The sequence below is a fragment of the Oryx dammah genome, unplaced genomic scaffold, assembly GCF_014754425.2.
Source record: "Oryx dammah isolate SB20612 unplaced genomic scaffold, SCBI_Odam_1.1 HiC_scaffold_8, whole genome shotgun sequence".
Taxonomy (NCBI): Eukaryota; Metazoa; Chordata; class Mammalia; order Artiodactyla; family Bovidae; genus Oryx; species Oryx dammah.
In genome coordinates, this window is record NW_024070192.1 from 13,468,904 (window position 1) to 13,483,138 (window position 14,235).

The following is a 14,235-nucleotide window of genomic DNA, read 5'->3' on the forward strand; positions in this document are numbered from 1 at the left end:
ACCATCCCACTTTCTGTCTCTACGAATCCCACTGTTCTAGGGAACTGAATAGCAGTTATCCTTTTGTGTCTGGCTTATTTCACTTGGCACGTCTTCAAAGTTCATCCATGTTGCAGCATTTGTCAGCATTTCCTTCCTTTAAAAGACTGACTAATGTTCCATTGTATGGATATATCCATTCATCAGCTGATGGACATTGGGTTATTTTTACTTTTGGACAATTATGTTTGAGTACAAATGTCTGTGTACAAGTTTTTGCATGAACATGTTTTCAATTCTCTTGGCTGTATACCTAGGAGTTAAATTGCCAGGTCATATGGCAACTCACGTTTAACCTTATAAGGAGCTGCCAGTGTCTTTTCACAGGGCTGCACCATTTTACACTCTCACCAACAATATATAAGGGTTCTAATTTTCCTACATCCACCAATACTTGTTTTCCTTTTTTAAAAAATAAAAATTTCAGCCATCCTAGTGGATCTCATTGTGATTTAGATTTGAATTTCATAATGTTTTGTTTAAATCAGGTTGTGCTGTGGTTGTTCAGTCGCTAAGTCGTGCCTGGCTCTGCACCCCCATGGACTGTAGCCTGCCGGGCTCCTCTGTCCTCTACCATCTCCCAGTGTTGGCACAGATTCATGTCCATTGCGTTGGTGATGCTATCTAACCATCTCATCCTCTGCCACCCCCTTCTCCTTTTGCCTTCAATCTTTTCTCAGCATCAGGGTCTTTTCTAATGAGTCAGCTCTTTGCATCAGGTGGTCAAAGTACTAGAGCTTCCGCTTCAGCAACAGTCCTTCCAATGAATATTCAGGGTTGATTTCTTTAGGATTGCTGATTTGATCAGAACATATTAATTCTTTTCTTGTATAACTATTAAAATGACTATTTAACAAAATAAGTGCATTGACTGTAAAGAATAAAACCTATCTAAGGCATTGTTACTGCAAACAGGAGATTATTCACTTCGCTAACAGAGTTTATGAGTAAGTCAGAGAAGGGCTCAGGGCTGATGTAAACTACAGAGTTCTTCCTTGGGAGACGATGGGATGGTAGAGAGTCAAACTCTGTGTACTTCACTGATAATAATCAAAAACAGACTTTCTGGGAACTCATGTGATCAACCCCTGTATTAAATGCTTTGTGTGTATTTTTTTCATTTAGTCCTTAAACAATCCTATGCAATAAGTACTATTTTTATTTTTGTTTCACAGCTGAGAAAACTACAGCTTAGAGAAGTAAACGAAAATGCAAATTACACTGTTATGTCGTGGCCCCAGGACTGAATCCAGGCCCGACCGACTCCTGAGTATTAACACTGGACGATTCCATGTGACTTTGCATGCACTTCTCAGTGTTCTTCTATTAATAGAATAATAAATAATTGTAGGATCATAACAATTACTATTATCCCTAAACTTCATTGTTTGCTGAGTTGTAGGCACTGTACTGGGCTCCTCATGTGCATTAATACTCATAATCACCCTGAGATGGGTACAGTGGGGTTATCATCCCATTTTACCTATGACAAATAGAGGTCAAGAAATCTGCCCCAGATTAGAGTTGCCCCTACACATTTAGTCTTCTTACTGTTTCCCCAACATGCTGGGTTCACTCTGTCCAGAATGTTCTTTGGATCTTCAGCAGATGGCTTCTTTCATGTTCAGATTAGAACTAAAATGTTGCCTCCCCACAGAAGCCTTTTCCACCCCACCCAAAGTTGTACTGCATATACTTCAGGCATACAGTAGGTGCTCTGTAAATACTGAGTAAGTTAAGGCATCCATGGACCTTCTCACATCCCTAGAGTTGCTTTCCTTGTTCCCGCAGTCCAGTTAGCTAGTCTGCCTGGATCAAATCCTTCCTCCCTTCCTCCCAGCCCCTGAGACGTCACCTTCTCTGAGCACATACAAGACCACCAGTCCTCGCCCATCAAGATGTTCCAGTCCCTTCAATCCTGTATTAATCCTTCACTCTTAAACTACCAATTGATTCTCCTTCTGCACATTCAACAACAAATCTCTTGTCTCTACTCCATTCTGCTTGGGTACGTTGGGAGGAGACACATAAGTGCATTTCTACCCTAGGGGTGTGCTTCCCCTGCTTGCAGGTGGAACAAATGTGTAAACAAGTAAATATTAAATCAACACAGTGGGAGAAATGCAAAAGAGAGACACATGTGATGACTTGGGCACTGTATACACCCAGAAATAAAGAGATACATATGCAAGGCTCGGCGCAGCACACCTAGGCAAGCAACAGTGTGGCCCTGAACTAACCAAAATTCATCAGCAGCATATTTAAAAAGATGTAGAGTGGTATTGGCTTCAAGTCCTGGCTTCATCATGCACTGGCTGTGGGCAAATGACATAGCCTCTGGGCTCCAATTTCTACCTAAGGAAAATAATATCTGCTCCACAGAGGTGATTTAATATAGAGGATTAAATGAGATAATTTCTCAAAATGTATATGCTCCATCAGTGATAATTTTAAGTTACTATTGAAAAACATTTTAATACAGAAAACCCTTTTAGCACAAAGATATACATGAAGTGTTACTTGTAATAGGAAAAACATTGAAGAAAATTCAGAATCCTCTTGGAATATTATGAAGCCATTAAACTGAGAATGTGCTGTAGAATTACAGATACAAAAACCCTAGACAGGGACTGCCCTCGTGGCCCAGTGGTTAAAACTCTGTGCCTCCCATTCAGGGGGCACAGGTTTGATCCCTTGGTCAGGGAACTAAGACCCCACATGTTGCATGGCAAAAAAAAAAAAAAAAGACAAAATTGTGTATGTGATGTCATCTTGGCTATGTAATTATATTCCAAAAGTCCCCCGGCATCTCCAGCTTGTGGGTTTAACTCGTACCCAAATTTCTCTGCCTCATTGCCCCCACCTGCTCCTGCAGACCTTTGCAAATATTCTAGGGGCCCTAGGGAGTAGCTAGACCAGGTCTGCTTCCTCCAGCCACTCCAGTATTCATAAGATGTCTATACTTATAGACCCAGTCATTCTTTCCAGACCTTCTCTGTTTACAGTGGGCATACCTCCATGGTGGGGTGGGAGGACCAACCACCAGGTTTGCCTGGACCTGAGAGATTTCCTGGGATGCAAGACTCTTAAGTGTTAAAATTGGGAAAGTCCTTGGTAAATTGGGATAAGCTGGTGACCCCATCTTGTTGGTGATCCCATTTCTTTGGTGACTCCGTCTCAATGCCCAGAATACTTCCAAAGGTGCGAGCGTTTTATTTAGGTGCCCAAATAACATCTGTTCTCTCAGCTGGAGCCAGGTTGCGTTCCTCCCTAAATGAGGACTGACGGGTGAGCAGAATATTTGTGTTTAAATTCAGAGGATTTTTATCTCTGGTACTAGGGAAGTAAGTAAACTAATCAAATGATTGCTTGAGAAATAGGTGATCAGAGCACAAGTTTGGACAAGAGATGATGGCTTGGAAAACATGAGCTTCTTGGGTGGCGACTGAAGTCACAGAAGTCGGAGAGAGTGTCCAGGCAATGTGTAAGTAGGACAGAAGCCTGAGGATAATGCCATTGGAGCCAGGAGGTGGAGGGAGATGAGTCCACAAAAGAAACCAAGGAGAGTGGTCAATGCAGTCAAGGAAAAGTTAGATTTGAGATTCACAGGTCTGGGACACAGTCCTCAACTAGCCCTTAGCTTCCATCTGGCTATGCCTCACTCCAAAGCCAGTATTGACTGAACATTTACTACATCATCGAATAGACTTCTCTTCCATCTCTGAAATGCAGGTGATTTTCCAAGGTCTATATGAGGTGTTCTTTTTTCTCTCTGCCCTGTCTTTCATAGTAGTTTAATTTATCCTTGGGGCAGCTGTTTTCATCTCAATGAGGCTGGCTCCCAAATTATACCTCCAGTTTTAACCTTGCAAAAGCTTGGGTCCACATTTCAAACTGTCTCCGAGATATTTCCACCTCATTTTCCCACCAGTAAGCCAAATCCAGCCTCCTAAAGAAGAAGCATCACAGGATCATAATCATAGATGCTAGCATTGGAAGGAACCATAGAGATGGTGTAATCCAGACCTGCTGAACCAGGGAGCTATGACACACACCAGGGCACAGTGAATGAGGTCTGGATGGTGGGGGACGGGGATGTTCATCCTCCCAGTCCCTACAGTGACTGGAGCCTCTGGACCAGTCACTCCTGTTCACTACAGCCTCATCCTCTGATGGTGTTACATGGGGCTGGCGGGGGGTGGGGGCGTGTTTCTGAGACTGAGCAAGAGGCCATCATTGACAGCCGGATGCAGGACACAGCATTACCTAGATAGAGATGCTGGAGGAGTTCGTGTCCCAGGTGCCCAAGGAGCAATCTGGCAGGTAGTAAGTTGTGAATAAGTGAGTGTGTGTGGTGGGGGTTCTGGTGCTTACAGCTCAGAAACTCCATCTTCACACACTTCTATGTTGGATAATTTTGTCTATTTGTGGCTGATGCACCACAGATGACGTCCAAACTGTGAAGTGGCTATCGTAAAAGTGTCTGTGTTCTGTAAGTGGGGGCTTCATCATTGTTTTGAAATACTAGCTATGAACAAGTCTGATTGGATCGAAAATCCACAAGAAATTTTATAAGCACATTTGTCAACGAAAGAAAAGGGAGAGCACTAATCATAACTTCAATATAATTTCTACTGTTGTAAATGAGTGGTTGTAGAAGATGGTTTAAATTTCTTTGTATCACCTACTGCTGCAGTTTCTTGTCATTTAACGAGATCACTGTTCAAGAGTCTCAACCAGGAATGAGCTATTTAAAACACAAAGCTGAAAATTAGATACCATAAAATTAGATACACATAAAATTAGATACCAGGATTCAAGTTTCTCATTTAACAAAAATATTTTTTTGTAAAGTGTTAACAAATTCTCTATTTATTGTCTTCTCTAGTATTCTTGGGCTTCCCTTGTGGCTCAGCTGGTAAAGAATCCGCCTGCAATGCGGGAGACTTGGGTTTGATCCCTGGGTTGGGAAGATCCCCTGGAGAAGGGAAAGGCTCCCCACTCCAGTATTCTGGCCTAGAGAATTCCATGGACTGTATAGTAAATGGGGTTGAAAAGAGTCGAACACAACTGAGCGACTTTCGCTTGTTAATGCTATATTTTTAATTTTCATTATAATATTTTATCACACTCATTAAGCCCTTCTAATTTTCAGTGGGTGCTGTAATGTGAAAGGGTTGTAAAGTACAGATCTAATCCAGCCCCCTTAACTTGTATATGAGGAAACTGGGGCCCAGTCAGGGTGACTTGTCTAAGGTCACAGAGCTAATCTCTTCCTCCTAAACCAGCTCCTGGGCTGACTTTCTGAGTCTTAACTGCAGGTCTGAAATACATCATTCTCCAAGTTACCCAAGTCCAAGTTAAAGCACGTTCACTTCTCTCTCTGTGTCGTATCTCACCCAGCCTACAGTCCCTCTCAGATAGAATCAGCCCTCCACTTTGTGGGAGCTGACATACCAGCTACTTGCCACATTGGCCTTCAATTTGTAAAAAGCACCGTATCTTTACTGCAAAGCACGGTAAAGCGAAGCATGATAAAATGAGATATTCCTGTCTGTTTATGCCCATTTTACCACCGCTCCTCTCTCAATTCACATCTATGGCTTTATGGAAACTCCTGTGACTAGGTGACAAAGCAAGACATTTGAACTTGGTGTAACAGATGGTATCAGCTGGGAGTGGACTGCTAAGGTGTTCTAGCTGCAGTTGGAGGTGGTCTTGAAAATGGTCCTGGAAGTAGCATAAGCTGTGAGCTGTACTCTTGGGTTCTCGTTCCCTTGAGAAAGAAGACTACACCAGTTCATGGGCCCGGTGGGTAGGGACTTAGGCTGGTGACAAGGCAGTCTGGGAGAGAGGATATAGACATAGATGAACCTTTCAAAATAGACTTAGGAAGTGAGAGTAATTGCATTCTATATGAATATTTATCAAAATATCCCCACTGCTAAAGAAGCCTTAATAAATTAGTGAACAAGATGACTGATCAAGTGGATAAAGCTCTTTTCCTAGTCAACCTTTCCCTAGCCTGCTTATCGGAGTCACGAGCTCATCACATGCTTCTCCTCGACAAGGAGTATCTGACCGTTGCCACTGCAGAAAGACCGTTTTATTAATAGAAGGAATCATTATCATGTATTAATTCTCTCATGGTAGGTACAGTGAGTCAACCTCATTGGGAAGGGGTCTACACTGAATTTCTTTTTTTCCCCCTACCAGCTATGCTTTTACCATCCTCGTCTTAAATGGGTTTACTGAATACCTTATTCACCACCATGGTATTTTATACATTATGTCATCTGTCTTAGTTCAGACTGTTATCACAAATTACCGTAGGCTGGGTGGCTTATTAACCACAGGAATCTATTTCTCACTATCTGGAAGCGGGAAGTCTGGGATCAGGATGCCAGTGTGTCTGGGTTCTAGCGCGAGCCCCCTTCTAGTTTGCAGACTACCCATTTCTCATTATATCCTCACACACAGAGATGGTGTGTGAGATGCTCTGCTCACACACAGAGCAGAGATGGGAAGCAGGCTCTCTCATAATCGTATGAGGGCAATATTCCCATTCGTGAGGGCTCCGCCCCTCATGGTCTCACCTAATCCCAATTACCTCTGAAAGACACCAAATCCTAATACATCACGCCCGGGGGAAGGATTTCATCTTGTAAATTTTGTGAAGACACACTTAGTCCCTAACAGCATCTGAGTAAGGAACTAACTTTACAGTGAAGTAAAAAACTGGCTGTCTGATCAGATTTCGCTGACCCCACTGTGAACCCCAACAACCAGAAGCGTCTGACTTTAGCAAACAGTAAAATGACAGAGAATGCATGCCTACTGAACCAGCTGGAAGCTAAGAGCTTGAGAGCTAGGATTCTATTTACAATAGTCCCTGGGTATCTTCAGGGAATTGGTTCTAGGACAGCTCTCCCCACACCCTCCCACCCCCAGATCACAAAATCCAAGCTTGCTCAAGTCTTTATGTAAAATGGCATAGTATTTCATATAACCGACACACATTCTCCCATATACTTTAAATCATCTCTAGATCACTTATAATAATGAGAATCTATTTTAAAATAGGTTTCCTCTGCAATTAGATTGTAGACTCTGAAGGCTGTCACCATTTTAAATATCTTTGTATTTAAGAACCTAGCATTGAACTTTAAAAAAAAAATTAATTATTTTTGGCTGTGCTGGGTCTTGGCTGCTGCAAGAGCGGGGGCTTCTCTCTAGCTGTGGTGTGTGGGCCTCTCATCGTGGTGACTTTTGTTGCACAGCACGGGCCCTAGGGTGCCCGGGCTTCAGTAGTTGTGGTGCCCGGGCTTAGGAGCCCCAAGGCATGAGATCTTCCTGGACCAGCCATAGAACCTGTGTCCCCTGATTTTTTTAAAAAAATAATTTATTTTGGCTTTCTCTAGCTGTGGTAAGTGGGGGCTACTCTTCATTTCAGCTCACGGGCTTCTCATTACAGTGGCTTTTCTTGTGGTGGAGCTAGGCAGAGGGGCTTCATTAATTGCAGCATGTGGGCTCAGTAGTTTTGGTGCATTGGCTTAGCTGTACCGTGTCTTCTAGAATCTTCCTAGACCAGGGATTGAACCCATGTCCTCTGCATTAGCAGGGGGATTCTTATCCACTGTACCACCGGGAAAGTCCCTAGCACTGTACTTTATTTATTTTACAAATGTAGTCCTTATTTTTGATTGTGCTGAATCTTCCTTGCTTTCCTATGGGGTTTCTCTAGTCCTAGCACTGTACTTTAAATAGTGCAGGATACAGGTTGCAAACTTGTAGGTTCTGGGCTATAGATGAACTGCATTCATTTTGATCAATCTGAAGTATATTGTTTTCATTGACAGTTGCCAACATTTAAAAACCAGGAGATTCATGTGCAAAGCACATGTGTTGCTGCTAAGTCACTTCAGTCGTGTCCGACTCTGTGCGACCCCATAGACAGCAGCCCACCAGGCTCCCCTGTCCCTGGGATTCTCCAGGCAAGAACACTGGAGTGGGTTGCCAGTACCTTCTCTTAAAAAATTTGAAGATCTGGCCATTTCAGGCCACATTCCCAAAGCTGACCTCTTCAAACAAAACTCAGGCAATTCCGTCTGTGAAAAGTGCACACCTTGCCCACTTGATTTACTTTCATTAATTACCTGGTTCCTGAAGGCATATAAGTTTGCCACCCTTGTCGCTCAATAGAACTGTTAATATATTGAATAAGTGAATTTGGCCATTAATGCTTGTTTGTTCATTTTCATTTCACGTATGCATTCTATCCTTCTAACTCCACTGTAATAATTCACTTGGTGGACAGAATCCTGTTAACTGTTAACACAAATCACTTCTTCGTGGTCACATGTTTCAATAAGTATTAATACATTATAAAATACAGTCTGGGTCTTAGCCCCAGACCACTGCGAGTTGAGTTGGTTTTAGTCGCTAAGTCGTGTCAGGCTCTTTGTGAGCCCATGGCCTGTATGTAGCCTGCCCGGCTCCTCTGTCCATGGGTTTCTCCAGGCAAGAATACTGGAGTGGGTTGCCATTTCCTTCTCCAGGGGAGTCTTCCCGACCCAGGGTTCAAACCCGGGTCTCCTGCATTGCAGGCAGTCTTTACCAACTGAGCTACTAGAGAAGCCCAGCTTTGGTCCCAGGATGCCTAAAATTTCATCCTCATGATTCGTCCCCTGGGTTTAGCCGAGCCTTTGTTACTTGTCAGGTAGGTTAAAATTATCTCCCGATAACTCAAACATCCAACATTTTAAAGTAGGTATTAGGACAGAAGTTATCCTTTCTACAGCAAGGAAGGAATTAGAAAGCTCTTTCTGAGGTGGTGGAGTTTCTAGCTGGGACACTAGCAAAGGTGGAGGAGACTGGAATGTAGTTGCTTTCTGAAGTTTATCGAAGTCTTTTTGGGAGGGGATTTTATCCCGAGTCTCAGAGCGACCCTCCCTCAGAGTCTGGCAGCTTAGGGCGGGGCTTCTAGCACGGCGCCCCCTCCAACCCCTCCCCACCCAGCAGTTGTCACTGGGATCAATTCCTGGACTCTGTGGAGCCAAGCGTTCGGAGTGTCACAGCTCTGGGGCTTGTCTCAGAGTCCCCAGGTAACCGCCCTCCGTTGCTGGCGCTCGCCTTGTCCCTCTGTCGCTGGAGTTGCCCAGCCCCTCGCCCCACCCCGCCGCGGCGCGGTACCCTCTCTGGCGCTCTCAGCATCATCTTCCCCCAGGGGACAAGACGGGGACAAATTTGGGGGCTTCCCTGGCCTCTTCCCCTAGCGGGGGAAGAGGACACGCGGGAAGGAGGCCCCGTGAGTTTAGACTCCCGGGGCCTTCGACACGGGGCACTTCTCGAGGGAGCGCCCCTCTCCTCACAGCCGCCGGCCGCCGCGGTCTAGCCAAGCCGCGCGGAGGCGCCCCGGGCTCCCCGCCCCCGCCCCGGCGCTCCCGCACTCCCCCTAGCGGCCGCCGCGCGGCCTCGCTCCGTCCCAGGCTCGTCGGCGGCGCAGCTCACGTGACCGCGCTCCGGGCCTGCGGCCGCTGTCGGTTCCCCCAGTCACCGAGCGAGAGGGAAGAAACAAGATGGCGGCTGAAGGCGATCCGGAGTGGGGCCCCAGCAATTCGGATTGAGCCTTCTCCCTCCACCCGCTTCCGCCGGCCGGGCCCCTCCCGCCCGGCCCCGCGGGCCTCCCCCCCCGGCCCCCGCGCCCCCCACCGCCCCCCCCCCCCGCCCGCCCCTCCCCCCTCCGCTGTCCCTTCTCCCCCCCGCCTCAGCTCCGACATGAGGGGCCGGCGGGGCAGGCCGCCCAAGCAGCCCGCGGCTCCCGCTGCGGAGCGCTGCGCCCCGGCCCCGCCGCCGCCGCCGCCGCCGCCGCCCACGTCCGGACCCATCGGGGGGCTCCGCTCGCGGCACCGCGGCAGCAGCCGGGGCAGGTGGGCCGCCGCCCAGGCTGAGGTGGCGCCCAAGACGCGGCTGAGCTCGCCCAGGGGGGGCAGCAGTAGCCGGAGGAAGCCGCCGCCGCCGCCGCCGCCGCCGCCGCCGGCCCCCCCCAGCACCAGCGCCCCGGGCCGGGGGGGGCGAGGAGGCGGGGGCGGCAGGACAGGGGGCGGGGGCGGCGGCGGCCACCTGGCCCGGACCACCCCGGCCCGGAGGGCCGTCAACAAAGTGGTGTACGATGACCACGAGAGCGAAGAGGAGGAGGAGGAGGAGGACATGGTCTCGGAGGAGGAGGAGGAGGAGGAGGAGGACGGCGACGCCGAGGAGACCCAGGATTCCGAGGACGACGAGGAGGATGAGATGGAGGAGGACGACGATGACTCCGACTATCCGGAGGAGATGGAAGACGACGACGACGACGACGCCAGTTACTGCACGGAAAGCAGCTTCAGGAGCCATAGCACCTATAGCAGCACTCCAGGTACCCACCCAGCCCGGTTGCTGCAGACTTCTTCCCCACCTCCTCCCCGCTCCCTCCCCCCGGCTCACTCCCTCTCGGGTCTCCCCCCACCCCTACCTCCCCCCCACCCCCCAAACGGAGGGGAAATGCGACGGCCCATCAAGTGGCAAAAAACTAGATTTACTAGAGGAAAGAGTCGCATTGTTCAAAATGGAGATTGCATTGTTGCAGTTCGCAGGCCACTCGCTCGCTCGCTCGCTCGCTCTCTCCCCTCAACCCCCTCTTTTTCCTCTTAAAAATGTGTGCCAGTGCAGTGTCTCCACGGGCATAGCTGAAACTTTGGCACACACATATCCATTGCATTCATTTTTCTCCCCTTGTTTTGGTTTGATTTTTTGGAATGAAAGAAGCTTCTTGTTTTTGCAAACCTCTTTGCATTTCTAATGGGGTTTCTTTTAGATTTCTCGTCTCTAATCGGTTCCTAAAAAAGGGAATGGAGGATTCAGACAGATTGTGCCATACAAACACACACACACACACGCACAACATGCTTCTCTTCACACCCTGAGCTGTGTGGTTTTAAAACTGTCTTAAGGAAATGGATCAGTTGGGTTAGTAGGGGAGCCTTATCTGGTCCTGTGTGTGTGTGTGTTTATTCTTGAGTACTGATGGGCTCGTGCAACAGTTGCTAGTGAATGGCTGATTAAAAAGCAAAGAAGAAAAACCGAAGAAAACCAAAACAAATTTGCTGTTTTATCTGATTGCAGTATGATTTTGGTAAAATGCAAAATAAGAGACCGCAGGAACTTGAGTCTTAACTAATTTGATCCCTTTGCCTGAGAAATGCCGTTTCCTGTCACCTGTTGCAGACACGTATGGTTGATCCTGCAGACGTAATTGCTGAAGATGAACTTTGGGACCAACTTCCAAGTCACACAACAGAAGTATAGGGAAATTTAATGCAAAATGACTTTTTCTTTTCATTGTATTTCTGAGGGTAATAAGTCCTCCCTGATCTACAATGAATGTCTCCATGGTGACTCCTGTTTTCTCAGAGAGCTTCTCTAGGCTGGTGCTGAGATACATTTTGTCTATTTGAAAAACACATACACACACAATGGCTGCTGTGTATTAAATTCATAGTTGCAGTTTACTAAATTGTGAAAAAAATCATAATTTATAGCAGTAACTTAAAAGATCTTTTCCTTTGTATTTTTTAAAATCTGAACTAAATTAGAATCCAGTTTTCAGAGCATTTCTGGATTAAAGTTCATGAAGGAATAGAGTCTTAACAGTGATTAAGGTGTGTCATTGGCTTTTAAAAGACACTGGACCAGCTCTCAAATAAAAATCAACAAAGAAGACAAAAAAAAAAGGACTGGAATAGGAGAAGTGGTTAAATGTAAATGTGCCTTTTTTTTTTTTTTTAATAAATGCTTAAATACTCATTGGAGGAGTATGAGTATTAAGTCACATGTAAGCCCATTTAGCTTGTCCTCCCAGCAAAGGAAAAAGGTAATTTCTTTTGCCTGACAGTAATATCTGCCTGTCTTTGGGGTGGAGTGAAGGAGAGCTGGCAGGAGAATGAAGAGAATGAATCAAATGTCAAGTGTGTATGTCTTGTATGTGGAAAGGACTACACACCATCCTCGCCAACTTAATTTTAGTGGATCTTTTATAGTAATGATTTCTACCTTACGAAATCACACGTGGTCTTTTCGACCAGGAGCCCAGAACTGAAAGACTTGTGGAGAGTAAATTATACTATTGGAGGAAGTTTTCTCAGATTAGACAGAGCTAAGGCATTTGGCAGGGTGGTTCAGCTAACTTTAACTCCTCTTTGAAGGCTTAGCAAGTAATATTTAGGGTTGAGAGCCGTGTATATGCTGTTAAATTACAATTTTGTGGTTAGGTTTCCTTTTTTTAAAAGATCCTTATATCTTTATGTACTTCCATGATACTTTGTTTTTTCCGATGACATTCATGGTCTACCCTTGTGTATGCTTGTCCCCTTTCACCTTTATGTGAAATTAAGGGTTATATATCCTTATACTAATCTTACAGCCCCTGGAGTTCCTAGTGCAGTGCCTGGAGCACACTACAGGTGCTCATCGAAGATTGGTTGGACAAATGATTGTTAGTAGGTGAGAACTTGAAATAGATGAAGTTGTGCTGATTCTCCAGTGGCTACCATAATTCCTAAATATTTTGGATATGGGAAACTAAAAATCGGCCTAATTAGGTTTTGATAGTTTGACCAGTTAATAGTAGCAGAGAGAGCGTGTTTTGAGCTGCTGTTTCATATTGCTTGCCAGGCATTTTCCTTTCTTTCTTAGATGTGGTGGTAACTTGTTCGATGTTTTACTTTTGAAACATTATTTCTCAAGATTATGGTGAATGAGATGATACATTTTACATCCTAAACTTTTAGAATATGTCCACTTGCCTGGAATAACAATTCATGATAGTGAGTTGTTTAGGCTAAGCTCTTGTTTCATTTGTTTTATTGGGTGTACTTCTAGGTAAATGTGTATATATGCTTTGGAAGGAAAAATGTTCTAGAACTGGTTTAAGATATCCCAGAAGTTCATAAATAAATACATTTGGTGGATTCGAATCCACCTATGTTGTCAAGATTGAAAAGAGGAATATACTTTCCTGGTAATTTAGAATAAGTTAATTAAGTCTTGTGAACTAGAATGTTGGCTTAAGTACTAAATAAGGAGAAATTATACTTAGTATATTATATACTTAGTATAAGAAATTACTCATTCATCTGTTCGTATATTGAGTTCTTTGTAGGTAATATACCTGTTGATGCAAGGACATTGGTTGATGTTACTAGATTTTTCTGAAACCATAGATTTAAAAAAGTTCTCAGTGGAGGTGAAATGTTTTCTTCTTAATGAAGAAAAAATTTAAATGGGTATGTGAGGTCCTCACATGACAGATGTTACTATAGGGGTGGCAACTTGTTAATAAAAATTTGAAATCATCTGGTTTTGCTTAAGTTCAAAACATTTGGTTGCATAAGGCTTTTAGTATTTTTATTGTTAAAAGTTAGAATTATTTCAGACGGTAGGGTTTATGACATACTTTTGAAGTACATTGAGAAGAATTGTATAGAAAATGTTTTGCATAGGCATTTGGTAAAATTCTGACAGCACCTTGTAATCAAGTGTTTGCTAATTCAAAAAAGTTAAGTTAGACTTTAAAACAGAGCCGTTCTTGCATTTAACTTGTGCGGGACTTATGAGAATACTTGGCTGTTATTTTGAAATTTGGAACTTCTGGTGACTTCAGAACATAGAAGCCCTGGTGTTGTGCTGGGAGAATTAGTGATTTATGTCCTCTAAGATTGTGACAGTTGAGAGGGGTGGCACAGGTGCCATGAATGCACTGTGGACTTATCTGAAGAAGAATCTGTTACTCGTTTGACAATATTTATTCCTACCAGTTTCAAGCAAATATCTTTTCAGTGTGCTTGGGATTCCTGGTTGCTACAAGTGAGATAGATACAAAGTACTGTGGAGAGTTAAAGGAGGGCGGGCTCATAAGCTATATGGGGGAGTTGGTATGGATGTCTGCTTCCCCAGGGCATGTGGATAGTGAGGATGGGGATGTGGCCAGCGTGGATGGGCGTGTGGCTAGTGAGGACGGACAGAGGCAGAGGGGGAGACGCATAAACCAGGGCACTGACTTGCAAGTGTGGGCAGTCTTAAGTAACCTCCTTTAGCAAGAGCCTGAGTATATGAATAAGAACTGCTGAGCGGTAGGTGGAGAACAAGGCTACAGCATTTTTC

At 45.1% G+C, this 14,235-nt stretch overlaps 1 protein-coding gene across 20 annotated transcripts in view; it reads left to right on the forward strand.

Annotated features, from left to right (window-relative positions):
• The first annotated feature begins 9,816 nt into the window (after positions 1–9,816).
• The window catches only part of BPTF (bromodomain PHD finger transcription factor), a 134,731-nt gene continuing 130,312 nt past the window's right edge, over positions 9,817–14,235 (forward strand). For all 20 annotated transcript variants that reach the window (XM_040244936.1, XM_040244934.1, XM_040244945.1 and 17 more), the window contains exon 1: positions 9,817–10,453. In XM_040244936.1, the coding sequence (XP_040100870.1) occupies positions 9,817–10,453 (637 nt within the window). The remainder of the gene's footprint in view (positions 10,454–14,235) is intronic.